Below are 26,823 nucleotides of genomic sequence, written 5' to 3' on the forward strand. Positions count from 1 at the left end.
ACATTTGTTGCGCTCTCACTCATTGACAAAAACTGTATGAGCGTGCAATTGGTCCAATCCCAACTCCCGACCCATCAAAAGAGCGTAAGGATTCTTGTTCGTAATTCTTGAAAATTCTCTTCTTTGCCGGTTAAGGAAACAAATTGGCTTATCAAATAATGTGTTATAGTACACATAATAGTATCTTATTATCATTGCCAAAAATAAACTACGTACAAGTTCTTCAATTAGGATTCTTTTCCTTACAGGCGGTTTTGTATTCTATAAATTTGCTTATCAAATAATGTGCTTGTAAACTTTGGTTTGGCCAGTTAATTAGGATTGTGTGCGTGCTGCTTTTGCACCCGAGTTTGAATCTCCTTATTATTGTATAAAATAAAATTTGTATAAGTTGTTGGATTAGGTACATTTTTCTTTACAAATGATTTGTTTATCGTAAGAAGTAAATTATTACCGTAAACTCGATTATATGGTATAGAGTAGGTTTTATTGTGCAATTTGGCTCAATTTTATTCCTTTAAGAAACTTGTTTACAAAGATCTGGATATTGAAATCCTACAATAAAAATATATTATAGAGCTAGGAAGAAAGGCGAAAAGTAAAAAATAAAAATAAAACAAAACAAAAACCCCTTCATACAGAAAATCTTTTTTTAAAACGGGTTGAGCCTCGACCCGACCCGTTTCTTTGACGGGTCGGAACATCCATAAAGAAACGGCTGTAAGGTTTTGGTCGTTTTGGACCAAATGGTTCGTTTTATCCGCATGGAGTTTCCCTCTTTTTGCTAACAGTCCCCGTCCCCAAATGGCGAAGCTCTTCCAATGAACTTCAAGTCCTTCGCCACACACTCCTTCTCGTTCAAACCCAGCGAGGCCACAATGGCTGTGATTCAAACCTCTCCTTACAGGGTATATATTTACACACACAAGAGACGTATATTTGTATATTTGTATCTATATGCACGCACATAAACACACACAAATGCTTAACTGTAGCTCACATTTGAGTGTTCATGCTCTGTTTGGTTCCCGAGAAAGTGTTAGGAAACACTAGAAAGACTTTGGCAGTTTCGACTGCGTTATAGTAGTTCTGGGTTCTGTTTGAGATTTCAAGCTTTGTCTTCTTCCTACATTTCTCCTATGGTTTCTGGGAAAACGAGCCTACTTTAAACTACTTGAACAGCTTTTTGTGATTGGGATAAAATGAAGAGCGTTTTGCGACGCGTTTTAAAGTTGTGATGCTTTTTGTGATTGTAATTTTTGCTCGTTATGGAATTGTTGACCAGTTCTGGTGATGAAGTGAAAATGTTTTTGAATTCAGGTTTTTAGTTAGATTTGTATAGGGAAATGCATTACAATTTGATTGTGTGTGTGACTGTATGTGCATAAAATTAAAATGGTTATCAGCAAATGAGTTTATGTGGCGTTGGTAGGCTTTTGTTTTTGGTCCACCACTTGCTTGATGAAATGCCATAGAGGGACTTCGACTTCTATGGTTAGAATTTTGACTGTTTCTTTTCTTTTTTTCTTGTTCAAATTGGTAGAAGATGCAGAGAGAGAAAGAAAAATACATTTTCAAATTTTTGTGGTCTCTTGTTTATTGTAAATGGAATTCAAAAGTGCGAGCACACAGAATTGATTTTCAAGTTCTGGAAAAAGGGAAATTTTTTTTTTTTCTGTTTTAAAAAAATGTATAAAAATAAAAATAAATAAATACTCTGTAAAATGGCTCTGCCTTAACTTCTACTGGAATTTGATGTCCCAGCCGAATCACAATGGTGGTAATATAACCGTGGACTAAATAACTCGTTCTTGTAACTGACTATTAACATATAGATTAAGATTTCTTTCCACAAGTTTGTACATGACCTTCACAGTCATAGTTTTTTTCTTTTCTTCTTCTTCTGAACTTATTTCGACAGTATTTTACTTGAAATAAATGGTTCAATTCATGATTGAGTTCAATTTTTCATTTTAAGATTGGATTTGTATCTCATTTTACTCCATCTTAAATTTAATATTTTTTTAATAAACAAAACTGATAGATTGTGTTGTACATGATCAGGTTCTGTCACAAAGAACTTGCTCATCCTTTAGAAGCACAGCTTCTGTCGGCCTCTTTTATTTCAGAGATAGGTCGTCAGTTAAAGTATTCTCCCTCTTTCATATGGCACACCATTCTAGTTATTCCAATGATGAGTTTGCTTCTTCCTCAAAGCGAAGATCTCGAGGACCTGTTATGGCCGCGAAGAAAGCAGCTGAAGGTGTTTTTCTATGTTATTATTCTTTCTTGAAAGATGGTGCTTGTAGTGTTGATCCATCACATGATTTTTAGAGAGTTCCTCTTAAACTATTTGTAATTTTTGTCTGAAACCTGAACGTGATAGTCCTCTTTTCTAATTGTTTGAGTTGATCCTTGTTGATAAGGGGCAAAGCAAGAAGATGGGAAATACAAGCACACAGTTGATCTGCCAAAGACATCATTTGGCATGAGAGCGAACTCTTTGATACGAGAGCCTGAAATTCAAAAAATATGGGATGACAGTCAAGTGTTCAAGAGAGTTGTTGGTAAAAACACAGGGGTAAGTTTCATACCTTGCCTTAGGTATTTGTTACCTGAGATGACTTATTGGCTGACTTTTACTTGGTCAGGAAAATTTCATTCTTCACGATGGTCCTCCGTATGCCAATGGTGATCTTCACATAGGCCATGCTTTAAATAAGATTTTAAAGGATTTTATTAATCGTTATAAGGTATATATCCTTCTCTTGCTTATCCATTCACTATGATACAATGATATTTAAAAGAAATGTAATTATATAACAAAAAAGCTTTAGTCACACAAACCCAGCTCCTATCCTCTTCTTATATGCAAACTAAGCTACATTTCATTGACTGTCAAAGCTCAATGGTCCTTTCACAAAATTAAATAAAGTTCATTCCTGTATTTTTTTTTTTCTGTGGCCAGCTTCTTCAAAATTATAAAGTTCATTATGTGCCTGGTTGGGATTGTCATGGCTTACCAATTGAGTTGAAAGGCAAGTACTGTTTCAATCATACTCATTTGTTTTATCATGAAAAACACATTCAGATGGAAACTAAGTTGAAGGGGCATTGTATAATCATTTGCAACCTTATATTTTGAATAAATCATATGTACACATCTGAAATCAAGAAACTGCTAGGACTTGTCGAGTGGGATTACCACAGTGGTTATGGCCCTCCCCCTTCCCCACTGCTTGGCACCCAGGATTGAAACCCCAGGGTTTCTTTCCTCCCAATGTAACAAAAATAAAAATTGCTAGGACTTCTGTAATATCCTCTATGTTTGCCCTAAAGTACCCTTAATTTGTAAAAGTCAAGTTTAGGTACACTTTATTTTCCTGGGTGAATGTGCTGCTTAACTTCAGCATCATTTTGTTTATTTTAGTTCTGCAATCACTTGATCAAGCTGCTCGAAGGGATCTAACACCAATAAAGTTGAGACAAAAGGCAGCTAAGTTTGCCAAGCAAACAGTTAAAACTCAGATGGAATCATTTAAGGTAAATACCCTTTATCTCCTCTCACATCAATGTTTGTTTCTTGGCTGCTCTTTAAGCATGATACTTTGCAGATGCTTTTCTTGACCTTTCAGGTATAATTTGGAAATTATTTAAGTTGTTAGGATGTTGATTTTTCTATTTGAAAAAGAAAAAGAATTTAGTTTTTAACAGATTGGAAACCTCTGCTTTGGAATATTCCTGAACATTAATTGTGTCATCTGATTGCAGCGTTATGGAGTGTGGGCAGACTGGAATAATCCCTACCTAACTCTTGATCCAGAATATGAAGCTGCTCAGGTTAGTTACAATTTTGCTCATGCTTTCTTTGTAGACAATTTGAATTGAATGTAACTTCTAGAAGATGGTCAACAATCCTATACTATGGTAAAAATATGTGTACTAAGGGTTCTCATATAGAATTCTTTTTGCCGAACAGACATTAAAAAGAGAAATGAAATATGTGAAAGGAGACCAAACCTTCTCATCTTTCTGATTAAGGATGTTGATCTTATATGTGGTTATATGTAATTGAGTCAGTACATGTTTGTCTCATTTGCGTTGTACCATTTTCTAGATAGAAGTGTTTGGCCAGATGGTCATTCAAGGTTTTATATACAGAGGCAGGAAACCAGTTCACTGGAGTCCCTCATCACGAACGGCTCTTGCAGAGGCTGAATTGGAGGTAAATATTCTTTTCATGATTTAGATTTTTATCTGCTTAACATTAATAAAGAAAATGTCTCCGCTGTGACATGTGAAAGAATGGGACATTGAGGAGCTTCTGAATAGTTCCAAATTATGATCAGGCTTAGACTGTGCTCTAGTTCATCTTCATATCTTCATGAAACTCTGTCGCATCCTCGAGAGTACCTTGTCTAAGTACAAATGTGTTTTATTTATCCAAAGGAAGGGGTTCAAATGTGTTTCAAGATTTTCCAGTTAGTTAGTGTTATAGATCTGTTATAGAAGCATAGATTCCTTCATGTATTCCTTCCATAAATTTCTTCCCACTAGTTTGTAGGCCAAGCTCAAACGTTCTTCTCATTTTGCTTTCTTATCTTGTATTAGTTTAGCTCCCATGTACCTGACTGAAACTTTTATTTGCAGTATCCGGAGGGGCATGTGTCGAGAAGCATATATGCCATTTTCAAATTAGTCAGTGCCTCTCCGACTTCAGGTGGCTTATTAAACGAGTATTTCCCCAATGTGTGCTTGGCCATTTGGACAACTACTCCCTGGACTATTCCAGCCAATGCTGGTGAGAGTTTCTTTGCTGATTTTTCTAAATTGCTGAAGTATGGGTAGCAGCATATACTTTAGCATTTTTATACTATTTTCATTCGTTACATTAGTTCCCCTTTCATTCTGTGTATCTCATGGCAGTAACATCATAATAAAGCATGGTAGTGGTTAAAAGTCATCAGAAAAGTACCACGACTGTGGTATATCATTGTGTGTGAATGAGGCAATTCGCTAGGTATCCATCTCTACAAGTCGGTTGTTTTCTGAAGCTGCCTTTAGTTCTTTTTCTAAAATATCTTTGGCCTAGATTTTGTATAAGTACTTCTTAATCTTAAAATTAGCTTGATTTGGAAGATAGGACGAACTGACTTTGAAGAAAATCTATTGATCAAGAAACCATATAAAATCCTTGCCTCTTCTCCTTTATAATATCAATTGCTACACAATTAAGGATTCTCATCTTGCTGGTAATTGGTATTGGTTAATATATGTTTTCCTTCTAATTCTTCTTATTCTTTCACCAGAGCTAAAATTTTCTCATTTGAAGATATGGGCAACTTCCTTGAATGATTGAAGTAATAATTTTACTCTCCCTCATTTTCACAGCGGTTGCAGTGAATGCCAAGCTTATATATGCCATTGTTGAAGTACAGTCAGACCCAGAAGATGTTTCTTTATCTGATGGAAACAAAAAAAGAAGGCCCGGAAATGTTCTAAAGGAAGAAAATAAGCCTTTCCTTATTGTTGCTTCAGATCTTGTGCCAGCATTAGAAGCAAAATGGGGAGTGAAGCTTGTTGTTAGGAAAAGGGTGTCGGGTTCAGATCTTGAAAACTGCAGGTTACAGATTTAAAAAGAAACATATGAATGAAACCGAAAACTATCTCCTTCTTTCCATAAAAGGTGAAACTGAAAACTATTGACTAAGGTGTTGTTTCTAATTTTGGTGTCAGGTATGTCCATCCGGTATTTAATAGGGAATGCCCCGTTGTCATTGGAGGAGATTATATTACAACGGAGTCAGGAACAGGGCTGGTCCATACAGCTCCTGGACATGGTCAAGAGGATTATGTCACTGGCCTGAAGTATGGACTGCCTATGCTTTCTCCTGTGGACGATGAGGGAAAGTTCACTGAAGAAGCTGGAAAGTTTTGCGGGCTTGATGTACTTGCGGATGGTAATAGTGCTGTTGTGAAATACTTGGATGAACATTTATCAATTATCATGGAAGAATCCTACCGTAAGTTTTCTCCCCTCTCCTTAAGCAGATCAGGGAATTTTCTGTTCCCTTTTCCTTTCGGTTATAGCAAGTTGTGTCAGTGACAAATCTCTTCCTTCTATTATGCAGAACATAAGTATCCATATGATTGGAGAACAAAAAAACCCACAATATTTAGGGCGACCGAGCAATGGTTTGCATCAGTGGAAGGGTTTCGCGGGGCTGTTATGGATGCTATTGCTCATGTAAAATGGATTCCACCGAAGGTATTGGTCTGGTCTGCATTATGGACTAGTATTGCAAGACTTGTTATTGTATGAATGATAAGGGTCATATTAGTTATCTGGCATAAATTAAATGCACCCTGTACAAATATAATTCATATTATTGCCAGTATGCATGTCTGCCAGTCAAATATAATTCGTATTATTGCACCCTGTACAAATATAATTCATATTATTGCCAGTATTCTTGCTATTCAACAATATTGCTTCATTGTGCTACTATGATGACATCTTCAACTGCATTTACTCAACTTAATCTAACCTAATAATTATTTTCCTCATTTTTACGACAAGTAACCCAAGTTGTCTCCATTAAATTTAATACTCGGTCCACTTCTGCTTGCCCAGATGGAGAATGTGCTTGGAATTGTGAAGCTTCTAGATATTTCTTCCTAGTAATTTTGGGAAAAATATAATGATTTAGCATTTGTAGAATTAATCATTACTTATATGTCTGGATTTACAGTAGTTTGCATTGCCATTGTTTGTTCAGGCAGAAAACAGAATATCTGCAATGACTTCTAGCCGCTCTGATTGGTGTATATCACGGCAGAGGACATGGGGTGTTCCAATTCCAGTCTTTTATCATGTGCAGTCCAAGGAACCTCTAATGAATGAAGAGACTATTGAGCATATCAAGTGTAAGATCCATTTGGTTATTTCCAAAAGCACTGCGTCTAATTAAGATTTGAATAAGTTAATCTTTGATTTAAGTCTGAGCATCAATTGGGGATATTTCTAACTGCATACAATATGAGGGTTTTCTCACTTTTGCCAGTATGCATGTCTGCCAGTCTGTATACACACGGGTCCATATTTGTGTGCTTTCAATATCCATGTATGCAAAGACTGCTCAATTTTTTAGCCTACTTTTAAATTCTTTGAAATCTGAATGCTTTATTTTATAGATTAAAGATTGATTCCCCCAGTCATCTATTTTCACAGCTATAATATCCGAGAAGGGTAGTGATGCATGGTGGTACATGAAGGTGGAGGATCTTCTCCCTGATAAATATCGCGATAAAGCATCTGAATATGAAAAGGGAACTGACACAATGGATGTATGGTTTGATTCAGGTATTAATAATATAGTTTTAGAATTATTTAACCTTTGTCAACATTACCTTACACTTCTATATAATAAGTATTTTCATATCCTCTATAGCTTGATAATAACATGAATATAGTTATATTTTCATTAGTGATGATTGTATTTTCCCCACAAAAGGGCAATCTTGAAATATCTCATATTTTATATGACTTGATTTGGTATCTCCATGGTCATTTTTTATGATATATGAAGTTGTGCCAGTTTGCTTGAAACATAATTGATCGTCTTGTTGATGTGTTACATATATAGTGGTTACTTGTCGATTCTGTTGTATAATTGTCTTGCCAATTTCTTACATTATTGACTTTTGTCTTTTCACTTGCCATATTATTTATTTGATCAGTAAGTGTTTTACTACTTTGGATGCATGTTCATAACTGCATCTGGATTTTCAGTTCTATAACTGCATCTGGCTTTTCGGTTCTGTAACTGCAATTTGACTCCATGATTTTATCTCCTGTATTTATTTACATGCATTTAAATAATATGTTTCAGGCTCTTCTTGGGCTGCTGTGTTGGGAAAAAGAAATAGCCATAGTCTTCCTGCAGACTTGTACCTTGAAGGTATGGATCAGCATCGGGGGTGGTTCCAGAGTTCTTTGCTGACAAGTGTTGCTACCAAAGGTAATTACAATCCGGACATGTTCATGTATAGTATTTTGCGGAATTCTTCACTGTGTAAATTTGAATGTGGTTTTCTTTGTATAAATAGCACATTTTGGATTACTCCTAGTGTTTGCAGTGATAAATTTTAGGGAAGAGTGCTTTCCACATTTTCATTGGAGACCCAAGTGGTTTATTTATGACAGTTACACTTCCTGTGGTTCCCTCTATTACCACCCATACCTGATGTGGTTTTTTCTGTTATGTAAAGCAGTTGATTTTAAGCCTTTTGACAGAAAAAAGAATCACAAATATTACGGCTGTTTTTTTCCCCCTACACGATTTATGTAGAAAATTATGGTCAAAAGGCCATGCCGATCCTTCCATTGCATTATCTTCATATCCCTTGCACTTTGAGTTTTGACATCATAGGTGAATAAGAATGGTACTTTGGGAATACGAACCAAGGTTATATGAAAGATTGGTTGCTACGTTAGATCTTTGGAATTAAATATCTTGACTGCTGCATTGTAGTCTTTAGTCTCTTACTACAGTAGTTGAACTTGGAGGGAGTGTGATTTAAAGTTTCTGCAATGCTAGTATATTTTTGTTTCTGTGCAGGTGTTCATTCTTCTGCATGGATTCTAAGCCAATGAGGGTGCTTTTCTTTTACAAGAAAAATATTTGTTTAGATACACGACATGAATCTGTCACTTTTCTTTGATACAGGAAAGGCTCCATATTCCAGTGTTATAACACATGGATTTGTATTGGATGAGAAGGGTTCAAAAATGAGCAAATCTTTGGGTAACGTTGTAGATCCACGAACTGTGATTGAAGGAGGGAAGAACCAAAAGGTCAGTAATTGTTGTAAAGGGAATTTGAACCTACTCATTTGACCCCTGAAGCAATCTCCAACAGTATCTGCATACTCAAGTCTTGTTTCCATGCTGGCAGGATGGCTATGGAGCCGATGTCCTGCGTCTCTGGGTTTCGAGTGTAGATTATACAGGTGATGTAACGATCGGCCCTCAAATTCTCCGTCAAATGTCAGATATATATAGGAAGCTGCGAGGAACACTGAGATACCTTTTGGGAAATCTGCATGATTGGCATGTATGTTCTACCTATTTGCTCATCTTAAGACTTCCCATCTTTATTAGCTCTTGCTGGATAAATATATTACATGGAAATATTATAATTGCTCTCTCTCTCTCTCTCTCTCTCTCTCTCTCTCTCTCTCTCCCGCATACACAGATTGATGAGCATGCACACAACTCGTTTAAAGCAAATTAACTTCTTCTTTGTTACACTGCGAGTGACAATGCTGTTTCATGCACTTTATCTCTTAATCTGTTCTTTTTACTTATTATAACTACATCCTGTTGGCAGGCTGATACCACTATTTCATACCACGATCTTCCCATGATTGACCAGCATGCACTGTTTCAGCTTGAAAATTTTGTAAAGAACAGTAGAGAGTGCTATGAAAACTATCAGTTCTTTAAGATATTTCAGGTGAACGTCTTAATCTTGGTGGTTTTATTTTGTTATGTTTCTGTTTATAATTTTCAATCTTATGCTCAATTGGATGATAGCATTGTTCAAAAGGCTCTTTTTCTCCAATGGCTCCTAGATTTATATGGTCACAGATGTATCAACTTTACATATTTTTTCTTTGTCTGAAAATTGGGAGTTGAATAAGACAGGAAAATCACAGACTCACAAAAACTGAGATTTGTAATGCAATTTAAAGGGAGGGAGGGGGTATAGAGGATAAATATGTGCTTTGATGTGTGCCAATTCATAGAAGCAACATACAAATGCCATTATGGCAGACGGAAGTTTGTGTATTTGGTCCATAAACCAAATAATAAATATGTCGAAGAAAAGAGTGTAAATGTATGGTGGGTTTATCCTCTTTAAAAGAAAGCATAGAAAATAAATTTTCCATTCTTGGTTTCATACTTAGATGACAATCTGAGGCATTGGGAAAATCATTTTAAAAAGCATGGCAGTAAATCTCTCAAGGGTTGTGGCTGCTGAAGCTTGTTCATGTGTCCATTTAGCCCTTAGTTTAGCTGGAAAACATTACCATGCAACTATTTGATTGGCTTCTTATTTTCAGATCATACAGCGGTTTGTCATTGTTGACCTGTCGAATTTCTATTTTGATGTCGCCAAAGATCGCCTTTACGTTGGGTAATTCTTCCCCTGCTCTATCTACCAGTTTCTAAGCAAGTGCATAACTCTTTTACTTTAATTCTATCACCCTAACGATGCGCATATGTTTTTACAATTCAAGTTTTCATTATCTATAGACTTGCTTGTCGCCTTCAATTCTCGTTTGGGAGGGGAGTTAATTTTGGTTGTGTGAATATATTTCCTCAATGTGGTGGAATATTAAAATGAAATGAATTTTCTTTGACAAAAATGAGTTTGATACAAAAATGCACATGATTTGGCACATTATATTGCAAAGGTCAGCTTCATGTCCCCTTTCGAGGTTGAAGTGTTCATATTGAACTTCTGTGTATTTATAATCCTTCATCAGATTCATCATTAAATTAAACTTGGCTTGTGATCTTGTATTCCTTTCCCCACAAGTAGTGATGAAGCATAGTTTATCATTTTCAGGGGCACGACAAGTTTTACTAGGAGAAGTTGTCAAACAGTTCTCGCGGAACTTCTCCTTTCTATAGTGAGAGTGATTGCTCCAATATTGCCCCATTTGGCTGAGGATGTATGGCAAAACCTTCCGTTCCAGTACACCGACGAAGATGGCTCTGCTGCTGAATTTGTTTTTGAGTCAAGATGGCCAGCTTTGAACAAAACACGGCTCTCTCTTCCAAAGGAGGAAACTGATTTCTGGGAAAAAGTTCTTGAGGTAATTACCATTTTCATCTAATGGTTACACACCAGTCCAATTTTGGGTTTGTGGTTGTTTAAGGGGAATCTTCTTGGAATTTTTTAACTGTATTTTTTTTTTGTTTTCTGCCAAAAAAATAATTGATATCATAAACTTAATGCTCTTGAACTTATTTGTCTATGTTTCCCCTCTAAGCCAGAAATATACTGTGAGCATTCAGATAAAAAAGGAGACAGCTAGTTCCAATATGTCTATGTTATCTTATCACTACGTTTTGGTGAGCATAAGATGTTCCGTATCATGTAAAAAAATTTGATGTTTAAGTGTTTGGCATTTCCATTGCTAGAGATTGTATAGCGTGAAAATTAACTGAAATTTTGGGGTCTGATTTTGCGCCTTTTTTTGTGTTTATTTCCTCTTTGGCAATACTTTATTGATGAGCATGTATTCACCTGTGAAATAATGTAGATATCTAATTGCTTATGCTAGAAGAATGCTCTTATAACATTGAAAAAGTATGTCAGGCTGACATCTGTCTCAATGTATTTCACTTGTTTCTAATACTTATGCACTTGTGACCAGTTGAGAACCGAGGTGAATAGAGTCCTGGAGGTTGCCCGTACCGAAAAGTTAATTGGCTCCAGTTTAGATGCCAAGGTCTACCTCCATACTTCTGATTCCAGTCTGGCCTCTAGGTTAGTTGAAATGTCTGCAGCCAACAACGACGCAGACACATTGCATCGTATATTCATAACATCTCAGGTAAGTTCAAATTTCTAACCTTGACACCAGAAACAAGCTATAAAACTGCAATTGTTGTCTTGAACTTGGAGATTTTAACATTATATTGATGCTGTTTACATTTGTTTATATGCAGGCAGAGGTTCTTCCTTCCTTGGAGGATAAGCTGATTGAAGATATACCCCATAAAGGAGAATACGTCATCGAAGGAAATATCAGAGTCTGGATCGGAGTGTCTCGTGCCGAGGGCTTAAAGTGCGAAAGATGCTGGAATTATTCGCCTCAAGTTGGTTCGTTTCCCGAGCACAGCACCCTTTGCAGCCGCTGTTATAATGTGGTTGATATTCAACAATCTCCAGCTGTAGCTGTGGTCAGTTGAGATTAAAGTGTAAGAACTGTAGACAGCATAACTCAGATTCAAGATTTGTTCTCCGTATAGTATTCCGGTATGATTTTACTTCAAATCCATTCCTTTTTGGGTTGAGCAGACGAGTGGCTTTTGTACAGTATATTATTGCCTAGAGCATCATTTGTACAGCATCCGTTGGAGATTTTGTCGAAAATTACAACCAATAATACAATAATCCAAGTTTTAATTTACATGGAATGTCCTCTAATGTTTCCCTACTTTTTTAGAAATAAGGCACGTGATTAATTTCCAATTGCAGAGCGTACATTCTTCTTTTCACTGTGTTACGTAGATTTTGGGGAGATTCCATGGTCTTCGGAGTTATTTATGATTTATCAAGATCCAATCTCCAATCTAATCCGTCCTAAATCGACCGATTCAATTCAATTATTTTATCATTTTCAATAATCTAGTTGGTTTCATACTTCTGTTTTTTTGTCTCACAAGCATTTGAAATGGAATGATAAATTATGGGGAGACTTTAGAAAAGCCCAAAGGAGAGAATTTTTAAAAGAAGCAAAAATGGACAAAATTACCCTTATTTATTTTTTGATTTCCTAAGAAATCCTTTACATTTGCATGTCTTTGATTTGAAAGTTGAGAGGTTATTCTGTCTTTTTTGAAAAAGCTTTGGCTTTTTCCAAAAGTGAAAGTTTTTTTATGAGTAAAACCTAAATTTACTTAAATTATGATGAACAACTTTATACTCTAGTATATTATAGAACCAAAACACCTTTTTAACGTCTCAATTTTCAGATATGTCCACACACACACAAAAAAATTATAATTTTGATTTCTCAATAAGTATTTTTCCATTATTAAAACCCATAGTGCAATCCAATATACATTAGATCCGATCCTAAGCTCTAATCAGATTGGATTGAACTGAAAAACCCGCAATCCAATTTTACATTATGCAAATTTGATTTCAAACCAATGCACACCCTAGTTTGTTTAAATGTGTGCAACAGGTTATCATACAAACACAACAATCTGCATACTGTTCAGAAATTAGGCTTACCAATAGAGAAGATCAAGCTCATCATTTGCTTGTCCTTCAATACCGCACTCCCAAGGAATAGAGCACGTCCAATCGGGAGGGTACATAGCTAAAAGACAACAAATGCCCATGACCTAACTTTGCAAGGCATTACTGGTGTCTTCGCATTTCAAAAATTTCCTATGTAAATCAGTTGGGAAGCATACTGCAGAATGCCTATAACCCCAAGCCTAGAAAATATTTTGCAACAGACTGAGTTTTATTGATAAGCTGGAGATCACGATAAAAATTGCACATATCTGCTGCACAAGCACTCAAATGAATATCTAATTTACAGGGTTAAGCCCTAACATGTAAATGAGGGAGAGACCAATTAACTGGGGTAGTGGTGGGGACTAACGGGGAACCATAGCAGCACTTGCTAGAGCAGAGTGGTTTCTATGTTACAAACGGAGATGCCCATATCATAAAGTGTCTTTCAATGAACCAGTGGATCTAGCAAAATCTGCCAGTGTCATCTTTACGCCAGAACTTGGTGATGGTTGTGGAATAAATTCTGAATCTTCGAAATCCTGGGAGTGAATTGGTATATCCTATAACAACACAAACCAAGTTAGTACACTACGACGGCCAGAAGAACGGCGAGGAAATTGCAAACAAATGCAGGACACAACCTGGTACGAATACAAATTTTTTTGCTCCTAGAGATCCTGGCGATTTAGTTAAATCATTATTCTTTGACTCAAAAACGTCAATTCAAATAAATCAGAACAGAGTCCAGTTTACGGTGTTAGCCTATACCTGCGCCTGTATTTGCTGATGTGGTTGCTGATCTTGGGTTATTGTATAGGCTTGTGGTTGGGACATTCTATAGTAGGGCTCTTTGAGATCAAGTTTACAAGAGGATTCCTGAATTATTCCTCCCTGCTCAGCACCAGGCCCCCACATTTTAGCTGAAGAGTGAAACCGTAACTAGTTAGTAAACCAGCAAAAGAAATCCACAGCCAAAACAAGTAGATAAAAACTGACCTGCCAATGTAAGATATATTGTGTAACTTTGCGCATTGTGGGCAATCATGTGAAGTCGGCCAGTTATTTCTTGTCCTGCCATTACATAAATGGGCTGAGAGAGAACACAGCGTAATTGGTACCAGTGAGTTGTTGGTGCACCAGGCGCAGTGGTAAGCCACCTTTGTACAGTACTGTCCATAAGCAGTGTGAAAGTAGTCAGGGGGCGCACAAATTTGAATCGGAAAGAATATGCAAAAGAAATCAAGCCCACTGAAAATGCACAATACTATTCATTAAAATCAGATGATTACCTCCCATCAAATAAGACATCAAACCAGCATGCTAACCCATGCACTCTAGTGCCTACAGCAGCAACAAACCGTAATGGTATATCGAATTCATACAAGTCCTCTTCATTTATTTTGGTAAAGTCAATCACATGAGACATTGAAGGAGCCACCAATAATCTTGGATCAAAAGCATCTACCACAGGCTGTATGAAAATAAAACAAGATTAATTCAGCACATCGTCAATTCTTAGCAACCAAAACAACCATAAAAAAAAAATTTAAGCACACACAAATCTAGAACCTGGAAGCGTTAAATGATCACTCACCAAGGCAATTCAGCCAAAGAAATCTAGGGATTTGGAAAATCCTTGGCAAGACAAATATTAATGCCACAGATGTCCAGGGCTCTTATTTATTTATTTATTTAAGAGATGCCTCAAACTTTTTCTACAGATATTAAACTTGTAGAACGGAACCCTAGATAAAAGGCTGGGGTAAATCAATAATAGTTTGGTATCTTACAAAACCATACCAATCAACTAAAAGGGAATTGGGCTCTTAAATTATGATGGCAGAGGGTATCTAGCTACCCCTTATTTCACAATACCATGAATAGTGAAGAGCATGCCATGAGTTTAACCAGATCAGGAAGAATTGGAGATGCACTAGGTGACATGTCAAGTTTTATTTGGTTTGTCCTCTGGTACATTTTGTATCTCAGAAAACAGTGAAAGCAGAATGTTCATTTCAAGTTCCTCTTTGCTTCAAACACCTAATTCTCATGGGAATATGATTAAGAAGATACCAGGAATTACTATAAGGAATTACTCTAAATAAATAAAAGCTTTTATTACTAAAGGAAGATCAGGCTGTGGTGGGGTGAGGACCAGATTCCGGGATGGGAGGGATACAAATTCATGACGAGGTTAAAAATGCTAAAATCGAAATTGAAAGTATGGAGCAAGGAGGAATTCGGGGATGTTGAGCGTGATTTACGGGAGGCAGAAGCTAGATTGCTGGTTTTGGACCAACGTGAAGGAACTGAAGGTTTGGATCACCTTTTGAGGTCTGAGAGAGATAATCTTCTTCTAAAGATTGGTGATTTGGCCCAGAAGGAGGAAGTCAAGTGGCGCCAAAGAGGAAAAGTAAATGGGCAAGAGAAGGTGATGGGAATACCAAGTTCTTTCACAGAGTGGCAAATGGAGCTAGGAAAAGAAATTACATAGAAAAATTAGAAGTGGAGGATTTGGGAGTTATAGAAGTAGACGCTAACATTGAAAGGGAGGTGATTAGATTCTTTAAAGGGTTATATAGCAGCAATAAAAATGTAGGCTGGGGAGTTGAAGGGCTAAATTGGTGTCCCATTAGCCAAGTGGAGGCTGATTGGCTTGAACGTCCTTTTGATTTGGAGGAAGTTCAGAAAGCAGTTTTCGATTGTGGCAAGGACAAATCCCCGGGACCAGATGGTTTCTCCATGAGTTTTTTCCAATCTTGCTGGGAGGTTGTCAAGGGAGATCTCATGAAGGTTATGCAAGATTTCTTTCAAAGTGGAATCGTAAATGGGGTTACAAATGAAACTTTCATTTGTCTCATTCCTAAAAAGGCGAATTCTGTGAAGGTTACTGATTACAGACCGATTAGTCTTGTTACGAGTCTTTATAAAGTGATATCCAAGGTCTTGGCTTCAAGATTGAGGGAGGTTCTTGGAAATACTATCTCCCAATCTCAGGGAGCTTTTGTCCAAAAGCGACAGATTCTAGATGCTGTGTTAGTTGCAAATGAAGTTGTTGAGGAAGTCAGAAAACAGAAAAGAAAAGGGCTGGTTTTCAAAATTGATTTCGAGAAAGCTTACGATCATGTGGAATGGAATTTCGTAGATGATGTGATGGCAAGGAAAGGCTTTGGTGTCAAATGGAGAGGCTGGATTATTGGCTGCTTGGAATCTGTCAACTTTTCCATTATGATTAATGGAAAACCAAGAGGAAAGTTCAGAGCCTCTAGGGGATTAAGACAAGGGGACCCGTTATCTCCTTTTCTATTTACTTTGGTTAGCGACGTTTTAAGCAGATTAATAGAAAGGGCTCAAGATGTTAACTTAGTTCATGGAATTGTATCTGGTCATGATCAAGTGGAAGTTTCTCACCTCCAATTTGCAGATGATACCATTTTCCTTTTGGATGGCAAGGAAGAGTATTGGTTAAATCTGTTGCAACTGTTGAAGTTGTTTTGTGATGTGTCTGGAATGAAGATTAATAAGGCTAAAAGTTGCATTCTGGGGATCAATTTTAGTACTGAAGTGCTGAATAACATGGCGGGCAGTTGGGGATGCGAGGTTGGTTGCTGGCCTATGGTTTACTTGGGTCTGCCTCTCGGGGGAAACCCAAGAGCTCTTAATTTCTGGAATCCAGTAATGGAGAAGGTGGAGAAAAGACTTCAAAAATGGAAGAGGGCTTGCTTATCCAAAGGTGGAAGGTTAACGCTAATCCAAGCGGTTTTGAGTAGCATTCCTTCTTACTATATGTCTCTGTTTAAGATGCCTATAGGAGTGGCCGCCAAAGTAGAACAACTTATGCGTAACTTTTTATGGGAAGGTCTAGAAGAAGGGAAGAAATGTCACTTGGTCAGGTGGGAAAGGGTGACTAAATCGAAAGAGGAAGGTGGTCTTGGAATTGGCTCTTTAAGAGAAAGAAATGAAGCCCTCAGAGCTAAATGGTTGTGGAGATTTCCACTTGAAACCAATTCGCTATGGCATAGGATCATTAAGAGCAAGTACGGAATTGACTCGAATGGGTGGGATACTAAACGGATTGATAAGGTGTCTTGCAGGAATCCTTGGCGAGAGATTTCGAAAGGGTATAACTCTTTTCTTCAATGCTGCAGATTTTCTGTTGGAAATGGGGAGAAAATTAGATTTTGGGAGGATCTTTGGCTGAAAGAAGGGATTCTTAAAGATCTGTTTCCTAGACTCTCTTCTTTGTCTAGGAGAAAAAATCAAAGTATAGCCTGTTTTGCTAACAATCATGTGTTGCCTCTCAATTGGGATTTTGATTTCAGAAGGAATTTGTCCGAGGCTGAAATAGCAGAAGTGGTAATACTTTTGGATATATTGGGGAATGTGAGATTATACGGTTCTAGACCGGATCGGAGATCTTGGGAGGTCGAGGAGCAGGGTTCTTTTTCCTGCAAGTCTTTCAGGTCTTTTCTTCTCTCTACCACTAGGGATGTCTTTCCCCCTTTCAGCTCAATCTGGAAGGCAAAGACTCCGCCGAAAATTCAATTTTTCGTATGGCTGGCAGCAAATGGTAGGATTAATACTTGCGATTGCATTCAAAGGAGGCAACCAAAGATGTGCTTATCCCCCTCTTGGTGTGTTCTTTGCAAAGAGAATGCAGAAAACATTGATCACTTGTTCATTCATTGTTCGTACTCCCTAAGATTATGGTGGAAGATGTTGGGTGCTCTCGGAGTGGAGTGGGTGATTCCTAAAGGGTGTTTTGAGCTCCTTAGTATCAATCTGAGGATTTCAGGGAAGGGGAAGAGAGCCGGAATCCTTCGTGATTGTCTAGTTCATGCTATTTTCTGGAATATCTGGATGGAGCGAAATCAAAGAATTTTTCAGGGTCATATAGGAGTTAGGGTTGAGGAATTATGGGACAGAATTAAATTTTGGGCATCCCTTTGGGCTTCGGTTTCGGGGCAGTTCAAGGACTATCACTACTCTACCATCATGAGAGACATGATGGCAGTCTTAAGATGATTTTACTGAAGTTTTTTTTGTGTTTTTTAGTGTTTTTTTTACAGTTTGTTTTTCAAGCTTAGTAGGTCAGACTCTTTTTTTGGTCTTCTTGTTTGATCGAGGATTTTTCCTCTTGATTATCAATACAATGTTTCTATTCAAAAAAAAAAAAAAAAAGAGAACAATATCTCAAAGTACATCAGTTGCAGACAATTAAGCTAGTTCAACAAAATAATGGATGGCACACTAAATTCCAATAAATTTTAGAGATGTGTAAGAAATAATATAGACCTGCGAAAAATATCCCTGGAATGCAGATGCATACAACGGTTGCAAATCAACACCATAATAATTTTGTTGCTGCCAGAAGAGGGCCTGTATATATAGAAAACAAACACAGTAATGTACATTTCTTCTAAAGAACAAAGGTAGGAAACTGATTACACTAAAAGTTTATAACAGCAATCTAGTAAACTGCACTAGACATGGCTGGTAGGTTAGAACTTCCTGAATGGTCATCCATTATGTTATTCTATATATAAATAAACAGGACATGATGATGGCATACGCACCTTATTTGCAATTTCAACAAACAAATATTCATCACTGAACGGTGCCATGTGTATCCTGCAGAAGTAATCAATTTGAACTGATGAGAAAAAAAATTAATAGACAACCTTTTTAAATAGGTAATAATACTAATCGATCTGAAACTTTTACAGTAAATTTGAGTGCAAATACACTACGACCACAAGCAAATGAAATGAAAGAATCTGACATTGCATCATCCAACCACTCAAGGGTAAAATAACATGACCAGGCAACATAAGTATGTTTAATAACAGTATATTTTATCAAAATTTATATATTTTATTTTCAGCTACACCAAGGTTGATATTTTAATGTAGATGGGTGAGTCCGAATAACAGACCATGTAAATGTATATACATATAAACAACTCTAATTAAGGCAGGACCAGTCAATTTTACCGGCTCATGGTGGCATTAGAGTCTAGTATATAAGTTGTTCAAAAGTACAGGTCATGTACGAGAATCAAGAAGCAAAAAATTTTCAAGGAGTGTCCAGGATACAAGTAGAATAATGTCAGCAAGAGCTACTAGAAAACCAAACGCAGGAGGAATTGAAAAATCGTTTTACCTTCCTAGTGTAGGGAACATTTTTCCATTTGGCTGAAGAAACCGATCTCTTGCAATGACATAGGTCTCCAGCATTCTTTCATTAATTAACAAGGTGCCTAAAGCCATACCAAAGAAAATCTTGTATTAGATTTACCTCAATAATGAAAATTTAAAAATAAAAAATAAGGATCACAGAACAAGCTATTTTGATCTTCTAAATATGTTTCGAATTTCTGCCAAGGCTGATGTTGCACAAATAGAGTAATTATAGAGATGAAAAAATACGTGTTTAACATCAAGAAGAGCAAGGAAACGTGCTCTTGAATTGGCTAAAGCAAATATATAAACACTTACCCATTGGCTCCGAGATAAGAATATCTGCTTTCTCAGGCAATTCAACCTCCTCAACTTTACCTTTGATTACCTATAATGTAGATGACATACGGTCCCATATGAGGACAAGAATAATGAGAGGAAAGGACAAAAAAGTTACGAAATGACATAAAGAAGTCTCACTGTTATCCTTTGACCCAGTGAAGGGTTCCCTGCAATTAGCTTGCGAGCATATTCTGCCATTTCAGATGCTTCCACAGCATAAACATGCTTAGCACCAGCCTATAGGGAGCATAAAAGAAATAAATGATCATTAGAAGAAACAAAAATGAAGAAGTATGCCAGAACCAAAAATGCAAGATTATGAAACATAAACTTAATTGATCAAAAAGAGCAGAGTATACCTGAGCAGCAAATAATGACAAAATACCACTACCAGCACCAACATCAACCACCACACGACCCGTAAAATCCACACGATTTTCTATTACTGCAGCATAATAGGTTCCTGAGGAAGGATAAATAGATCATCATTAACACCTGTAAGAGCTACTCATAACATTGTTTACTGGAAACTAATAAAAGCTTGATATAAATTTATGTGTGATGCCCCTGAACCCTATAGATCGAAATAACTGCCTTGTGATCCCTAGGTTTGGATTTTTAAGCTCAAGCAAACTAAATAACTCCAAAATCAAAGAAACATAAGATGGAAAATGAGCATGGAAATTTTAGCTAGGTGGACTAACCTGTCCTAACATAATCTTGCAACATGTTCTGTTGATGTAGCAATTGTCCATAGTAGTGGAAATACATTTTAGCAGAAGATGGCTCTATTTTATCATCAAACTTGCTTTTGGAAGATGATATTTCTCCATTTGGTAGTTTCTTTCCTGAAAGGGTAAACAAAGGAGTCGTCATTGACAGGCATGTAATACTGTAAAAGAGCAATAGAAAACAAATTCTAGGAACAGGACAAAATTAACTCCATCAAAGTACAGAATAACTAGTGAAACAAATTTAAACCAAATTACAAAAGAATAACTATGGTTCTGCATCTGCGATGAGCATTCATCTAGTACTTCTTGGGTCAATCTATAAACAAAAGAATTATGTTAAAGCACAGATAAGTAAACTTCAAAAAACAGCACCTTGAACAATAAAGTCCTTCTTCCACTGCTCAAATGCATTATGGAAGGCTCCACTCTCCTCCTCATTTTTAAAATGGATAGTGACTCCCCTTGAAAACAATTTCTGGTTCAAAAGGAATAACGTCAAAAGATATTAACATCTGGCAGGACTTTAACAAATCATATGGCAATGCCGCACACAAAAATATAATCAACATGTAAAACAGAAAATTCGCTAAAGTTAAAGTAGATAGATGCTGGTACAAAATGCCGAGTAAAATATTCAAAATGCCAATGCACATAGATAAAGTATTCTGGTTACCTCTGTGCCCGTATCAGAACCTTCAGATATGCAAACTGACTGCACGGGGCCTAACTTGAACAGCTGAGGAGCACAAAAACATACACCAAAATCAAATTAAAAAAACTTAGTTTTCTCCAAAATGAATAATTTAACCGATCATTGAAGCAGATGTCTACATTGCGTTCATGGTCACTAAGAAACAAAAAAGTAAGAAAAATGAAATATGTACATATCTATATATATCTTTATTTATGTACACTTGAATCTTCGAAGGCACACACCACATACAGAGTAAACCGTTCCCTTCGATCAACTATATTGCTCCACTTACGTGATGCTCGAGATACATTTTTTTTTCCCTCTGTTTTTATTTTCCTTCACTTTCTCAGCAAACAAACGAACAACGAAACCAAATATTTTCTAAACTTACAACGCTAAACTAAAAGGTTCACTCTCTGTTCTTTTATCTACTTCCTTAGCAGCCAACCGAACAATAGTTAGGAAAAATAAATAAAAATAAGCAACCGGACAATAGTTAGGAAAAACAAAAAAGCATACTCCAAATAACTGAAGCAAACCTGAGCAGTTTGAAGATCGACATTGACGCGAGCATCGGACTCAGCCTCCTGCTGAAATCGAAGCTCTCCAACTCCGTCTTCCGCGCTAAACCGAGCAACCGCAGGCGTCAAAGAAGAAGAAGAAGACGACGACGCAAGCTCAGAAACGGAAGCCAAAACAAACTCCTGTTTCTGCGCTTCTTCTCCTTTCAAGCCCTCCATTATCGCCTTCTCCAAACTCAATCCGAAATTTTATTTATCAATTTTACCAAAAAAAAAAAGGAAAAGGAAAAAAAGCACTGACTTTTTATTTTAAAAAACAGTGTTTGCGAGAGAAAATTAGGGTTTCTGAGAGCAGCTGGAGGGTGGAGAATTTAGAGAGCCGCCAAAGGAAAGAGATAAAACCCCATCGGACAATAGCCTTGGGCTTTTATAGTGTGCGCGGCTGCGAGCTTTGAGTCTTTGAGTGTGCGTTTTAAATGCTTCAGTGAGCTTTGTGAGACTTCACTCTCTCTTCTCTTGAATGAAGGGAGGGGAACACGTGCTGACGTGGTCGTGAGGTCTTGCTGTTGGTGACGTGGTGAGTTTGTGAGTGTTGGATTCGGCTGTGGGACCGGGGGAATGGGTTCCTTGCTTGTTTGGGGACTTTGAAGTGGGGTTTGGAATTATTCGGAGTTTTGTGGCAGGCCAGACTAGCTGTTTGCTTTACTTTTTGCTTGGCCCAAATTTAACAGACTCCCCTTTCGCTTTTTTACTAGTGGGACTGGCCATGGACTGGACCCACCCCCACTAACTTATACAATGCGATGTGTCAGGCCGAGAAATTGGAGCCCAAGCACTCATGTCGACCTCGTCTTCATAAGACACCTGTGTTAGTGCAAGTGAGAAATTGTTAGAAATACCGACCGAGTCAATAGTGCTGGACGATTATGACAAATCTTCCTTCTAATACTCTCTTGTACACATTATTCTAAATACGCGAAGCAATTAAGAGTAGTTTTTGTTATGTAGAAAGGATTACTGGCAATGTTTTTAAAATGCTAAAAGCGCTTTCAAATATTTACGAAATTTCCAAACATTAGGGCCCATTTAATAATCATTTTAATATTTATTTTTGGTGATAGAATATAGAAGAAAATGAAAGTGAAAATGAAAGTGAGGATGAGATTGAGAGATGATGGAAGGGAGAGGTAACAAAAGTGAAAACAAAAACTTGAAAGTAAAAACAATCTCAAATAGATTTCACTTTTTAGTTTTTATTTTCACTTTTGTCACTCTTCCCTCCCATCCTTCCATCTCATCTTCTCTCTCAATCTCATCTCTACAGTCCACTTTCATTATCACTTCCATTTTCCCTCTTTTTCCTCTATATTCTAACAAAAAAAATGAAAACTAAAAATGAAAAATAAAATGGTTATCAAACGATCCCTAAACGTTCAAATTGCGAAACAACCAAAACTTGATTTGATAAATTTTTATGGGTGGAAGGCCTTATAATTTGCAAGCATTTAGTTGCATTCCACAAATGGTGTTGATTTTTTTTATTTTTTGATGAACAATGGTGTTGATTTTGATTTGAACCTTGTGGTAGGTGTTGTCACTTCAGTCAAAAACTCAAAATGATTTAAGAAAACAAAACAAAAAATCTTCTTCACCACTCCAAAGTGTAAGGAGCTCCTCCTATACATATATGGCATATGCATTTCTTCCAAAAAGCCAAGAATTGTATCTGAAGTTTAAAGTCATTTCTAACACAAAAATACATCAAAACAACAAATCAGAAAAGCAAGAAGATACAAATTGACATGTATTATTACCTTTAATAAAATAAATAAAAAAGAGAGAGAGAAAAAAAAGTGGGATAAAAAAAAGGATCAAGAAGATGATGATGATGGCTTGAAAGCTTTGAAAGCAGGGTGAAGCAAGCCAAGCTCATCCTTCACTTCAAGTGGGTTGCTACTCTCATTCCTAACCCTCTTCACTCTCCTACTACCCAGAGATTTATGGGTGAACCCATACATCTGCAACACCTGATTATCCCCAAAATTGTAAGCCCGGTCCATCTGCTTCAGGCACCGCTCCACCGGATAATCCCCGAACTTCCCGCACGGCTTGCAACCCACGAAATGGGTCACGAGCGGCCACCGGTGGTCGCCGAAACCCGGATGGTAGCTCTCGATCATCTCCTCGTATCGATCCACCAAAATGCCCCAATACCCGTGCAAATAATACGCGCTCTCTAAGTACACCTTCTCCCCCCAAGTCTCTCTCCCTTTCGCCAAGATGTAAACCATGGCGGACTGGTCGTCGGCTTCGAAAACGGGTCGGCCTTTGAGCTCCCGGGTCAAAACCTTACCCGCCTCGTCTCGGATCTTCCCCTTCGGACCCATCGGAGCCCAGACGTCCAGAATGTCAAGAGACCACTGGCAATTTCTCAGTAAGAAGCTTCCGGTGTTCAACCCGATCCAGTTCTTCTGATCGTACACCATCTCGTTCCAGCCGTGCATAACGAAGTTGTGGTCCTTGTAGCGTTCCCAGGGGACCTCAAACGCCATGTCGGTGAACATGGCGTCGCTGTCCATCCACCATAGAAACTCCACTTCCCGGATGGGAAAGCAGAGCTTTCGGATCAATGGAAGCTTGGCCCAAAACCCGGCATTTCCGCGTCCAGAAGCGCGAAGTTGTAGAAGATCTCAATCCCGTGGATCCTACAGTAGTCGATTTTGTTCTTAATCGACTTCAAGAGATAGTGATCGCCGACCGGGTTTTCACAAGGTTTGGGCGACGACCCGGTTACCAGCAACACCCTGGGCTTATTGGGTCCGAGAAAGTTGGGGAAACTCGGGTTCTTTTTCAACCAATCGGATCTCTGCTCGTCCCAATCCGATATTTTTGGCCCAAGACTGTACGGAGTGTTCGGGTCCCGCTTTTCGTCGTCGGATCCTGGTTCGTCGACGAGGATTTTGGATATGTCGAAGGTGGCGTAGTTGTTGGACTGGGCTGGGTCGGCTTCCTTTTGGTCGGGTTGGGTGGTGGCTTCTTGGAGGACCCGGTGGGGCTCCACGCGCCGGTTGTTCGAGTAGAAGTGCTCGCGGATTTCGTTGTAGTCTTGTTCCGGGGTTCCGAATTTGCCGGCGCCGATTGTGCCGCGCAGGACGACGACGGTTAAGAATAGACAGAGAAACGTCGTCGTTCCGTGGCGGAGCATCCTCTGGACTTGGCGGGCCCGGCGAGGCCCTAAGCACCGCTCCAGCATTCTGACTCGGCCGAGTTGAACCGAAGGGAACTGGAGTGTGAGGTCGCGTTCAGGATGAGGCTGTGGAGCACAATGCTTTGAATTGTATTTGGTTAGGTTAGAGTGGTAAATATGGTGAGGTTTGTGGGTGTTTATGGAGGAGATGAGGTTTAGAGAAGTGAGAATGGGAAGCGTCGGTGGAGCTGAAGAAAGAAGAGATCAGAAATGTGTTGGGCTTCCTACAAGTTTCTTATTCTTTTAAAATTATTTTATTAAATTAAAATTTTAAGTTCTTCTCGCACGTCATCACGTTGGAGGGAATAGATCCTCTGTGGTTGAATCAGTACGTAGACTGGTGGATCCCGCCTCACCTTAATTGCCAGAAAGTCCGTTTTATGTCAATCCCGCCAATTTTTCATTTACAAATTTTACAGTATCTATTTATATAATCTTCAAAAATATATATATTAAATACAATAACTACTATATATAACACCAAAAGTACAATAAATTTCTCAAAGTCTAAAATAGCAATTTATCAAAAAAAAGTTGCCATAAAAGAATTTACCAAAAACATAAGCATCGTAAGTTTTAGGTAATCACTGAAAAAAAAGTTGAAGGTAATGAAAATCCATGTCAAATCTAAGGAATAAATGTATTGTCCTTCAAATTAGTTAAATGAATTAGCATATCTAGTACATATTTTCTAAAAATGCTTCTATTTTTTTATTTTTTATATAAAAAAATTAGAGGGAAATTGGCTACTCTCACCACCAACGCCAGGTTAGATCCACAATCTCGAGCTAGAAGGACTTACGCATGGCATCCAACTGCCATCTGCTACATGTATGCATTTATATGGGAAATTACAAAAATTGCGCACCAACAATAACTACTGGCAGCGGGACTAAAACACTAATGAAGCTATACATAATGATTTTCTAAAAAAAATGCTTATTTTCTTAACTTTAAAAAAAAATAGATTTTATTTAAAACTGTTATTGACACTCCAAAGAAGTTCTATTACACTCAACTCTTGTGCTTTTACAAAATGATGTTTTTGAAGTGCAAATAACGAGTCTCTTTTTTCAACAAATAATATGATATTTATAAAATTATTTTTAACAAACAATGTACTTAATAATCAGTACGGAGGGAAAATTCGAATATTAAACGACTCATAATATTAGCAAGAGAAGTGTTAGAGTCGAGTGAATAAATCAAAATCTCTATACCAAACTGAGAGGAAAACAAACAATTAAAAGGAATTGAACCCTCTTTTGAGCATATAAAAGCTTTCAATCGTAGTGAGATCACGACATGAACTCCAAGTGAAGAAAAACCAAAGCATGTGTAACGTGTGGGTGGGCACTTGAGTCTTGACGCGAGCTGCATATGAGATAGATATAGATAGAGATAGATTTGATGGTTTGCATTTATTCAAATCACATGCATCTGTCCGTGTTCGCGTGTGACGTTGTATATAAGTTAACAACAGCTACGAGTTAACAGCTAATAATAATATTATATTTTTCATGTGATTTGAGAAAAGAACGGGCCAGCAGACGCCGATTTGGAACCAAGACAAAAGGACAGAGTTTGACCGTCCGCAGCAGATAGCTACACGTGGCAAACATTACGCGGCTCCAGTCACTTTCCTAGTATCTTCACCTTAGATGATTAAATTATGATCGAATCTTCTTATTGCTACTTAATTAACTTATTATTAGACCAACTTAGTGCAAGTTGGCACATAATTATTCAAATCAATCGAGTACAAATCACTTTTTATTTTTATTGGAAATTTTTTAAGGTCAAATTTAGTAAGAGGTCCTTAAAAAAAAAAAAAAAAAAAACCAACACGCCGACATTCTTTTTTTTAAGAACTAAATGATATTGTATTTCATTAAGGGAGCTAAAGACATCGCACTAACTGATCATATAATGTGATAATCGATTTGTATTTATTATGAATTATGATCAATAATTGATCAACACATCAACTGCCACGCTTATAGACAAGATTTCTTCCTCGGGATGATTGCTGGTTTGATTTCATATCATGCATC

At 37.5% G+C, this 26,823-nt stretch overlaps 2 protein-coding genes and 1 pseudogene across 4 annotated transcripts; 1 reads left to right on the forward strand and 2 right to left on the reverse strand.

Moving 5' to 3' along the window:
- LOC18790727 (isoleucine--tRNA ligase, chloroplastic/mitochondrial) lies at window positions 448-12,211 on the forward strand. The gene is made up of 22 exons (XM_020570111.1): window positions 448-908; window positions 2,065-2,263; window positions 2,427-2,581; window positions 2,652-2,753; window positions 2,969-3,038; window positions 3,431-3,543; window positions 3,772-3,840; window positions 4,118-4,225; window positions 4,651-4,801; window positions 5,392-5,623; window positions 5,737-6,023; window positions 6,132-6,268; window positions 6,780-6,927; window positions 7,232-7,363; window positions 7,893-8,021; window positions 8,730-8,857; window positions 8,958-9,116; window positions 9,393-9,518; window positions 10,129-10,202; window positions 10,638-10,887; window positions 11,452-11,631; window positions 11,747-12,211. Exons 1-22 carry the CDS (start codon window positions 822-824, stop codon window positions 11,987-11,989), a joined length of 3,279 nt encoding a protein of 1,092 aa, XP_020425700.1. The 5' UTR covers window positions 448-821; the 3' UTR covers window positions 11,990-12,211.
- LOC18791807 (probable histone-arginine methyltransferase 1.3) lies at window positions 12,807-22,033 on the reverse strand. Of its 2 annotated transcripts, XM_007223013.2 has the most exons (15): window positions 21,541-22,033; window positions 20,981-21,043; window positions 20,680-20,782; window positions 20,278-20,421; window positions 19,933-20,036; window positions 19,712-19,810; window positions 19,550-19,619; window positions 19,215-19,311; window positions 18,629-18,683; window positions 18,348-18,431; window positions 14,342-14,523; window positions 14,049-14,221; window positions 13,821-13,972; window positions 13,694-13,729; window positions 12,807-13,612 (listed from the first exon to the last, which is right to left on the reverse strand). In XM_007223013.2, exons 1-14 carry the CDS (start codon window positions 21,739-21,741, stop codon window positions 13,721-13,723), a joined length of 1,536 nt encoding a protein of 511 aa, XP_007223075.1. In that variant the 5' UTR covers window positions 21,742-22,033; the 3' UTR covers window positions 12,807-13,612; window positions 13,694-13,720. The 2 variants fall into 2 exon arrangements, with proteins under 2 accessions (XP_007223075.1, XP_007223076.1); XM_007223014.2 differs by lacking the exon at window positions 13,694-13,729.
- LOC18789529 lies at window positions 23,167-25,006 on the reverse strand (annotated as a pseudogene). Its single transcript, XR_002269566.1, has one exon. The product of XR_002269566.1 is annotated as a xyloglucan 6-xylosyltransferase 2 (transcript).

This window comes from Prunus persica, chromosome G1, assembly GCF_000346465.2.
Source record: "Prunus persica cultivar Lovell chromosome G1, Prunus_persica_NCBIv2, whole genome shotgun sequence".
NCBI lineage: Eukaryota > Viridiplantae > Streptophyta > Magnoliopsida > Rosales > Rosaceae > Prunus > Prunus persica.

What these genes read in the sequence shown, in the direction of transcription:
- LOC18790727 (XM_020570111.1), top strand. Translation starts at nt 822, where the DNA reads ATGAACTTCAAGTCCTTCGCCACACACTCCTTCTCGTTCAAACCCAGC. An exon ending in CGCGAAGAAAGCAGCTGAAG is followed by an intron (nt 2,264 to 2,426) that starts GTGTTTTTCTAT and finishes CTTGTTGATAAG; the next exon opens with GGGCAAAGCAAGAAGATGGG. An exon ending in GGATGTATGGTTTGATTCAG is followed by an intron (nt 7,364 to 7,892) that starts GTATTAATAATA and finishes AATATGTTTCAG; the next exon opens with GCTCTTCTTGGGCTGCTGTG.
- LOC18791807 (XM_007223014.2), bottom strand. Translation starts at nt 21,741, where the DNA reads ATGGAGGGCTTGAAAGGAGAAGAAGCGCAGAAACAGGAGTTTGTTTTG. An exon ending in TCGATCTTCAAACTGCTCAG is followed by an intron (nt 21,044 to 21,540) that starts GTTTGCTTCAGT and finishes TGTGCTCCTCAG; the next exon opens with CTGTTCAAGTTAGGCCCCGT. An exon ending in TTGTTGAAATTGCAAATAAG is followed by an intron (nt 18,432 to 18,628) that starts GTGCGTATGCCA and finishes CTATATATACAG; the next exon opens with GCCCTCTTCTGGCAGCAACA.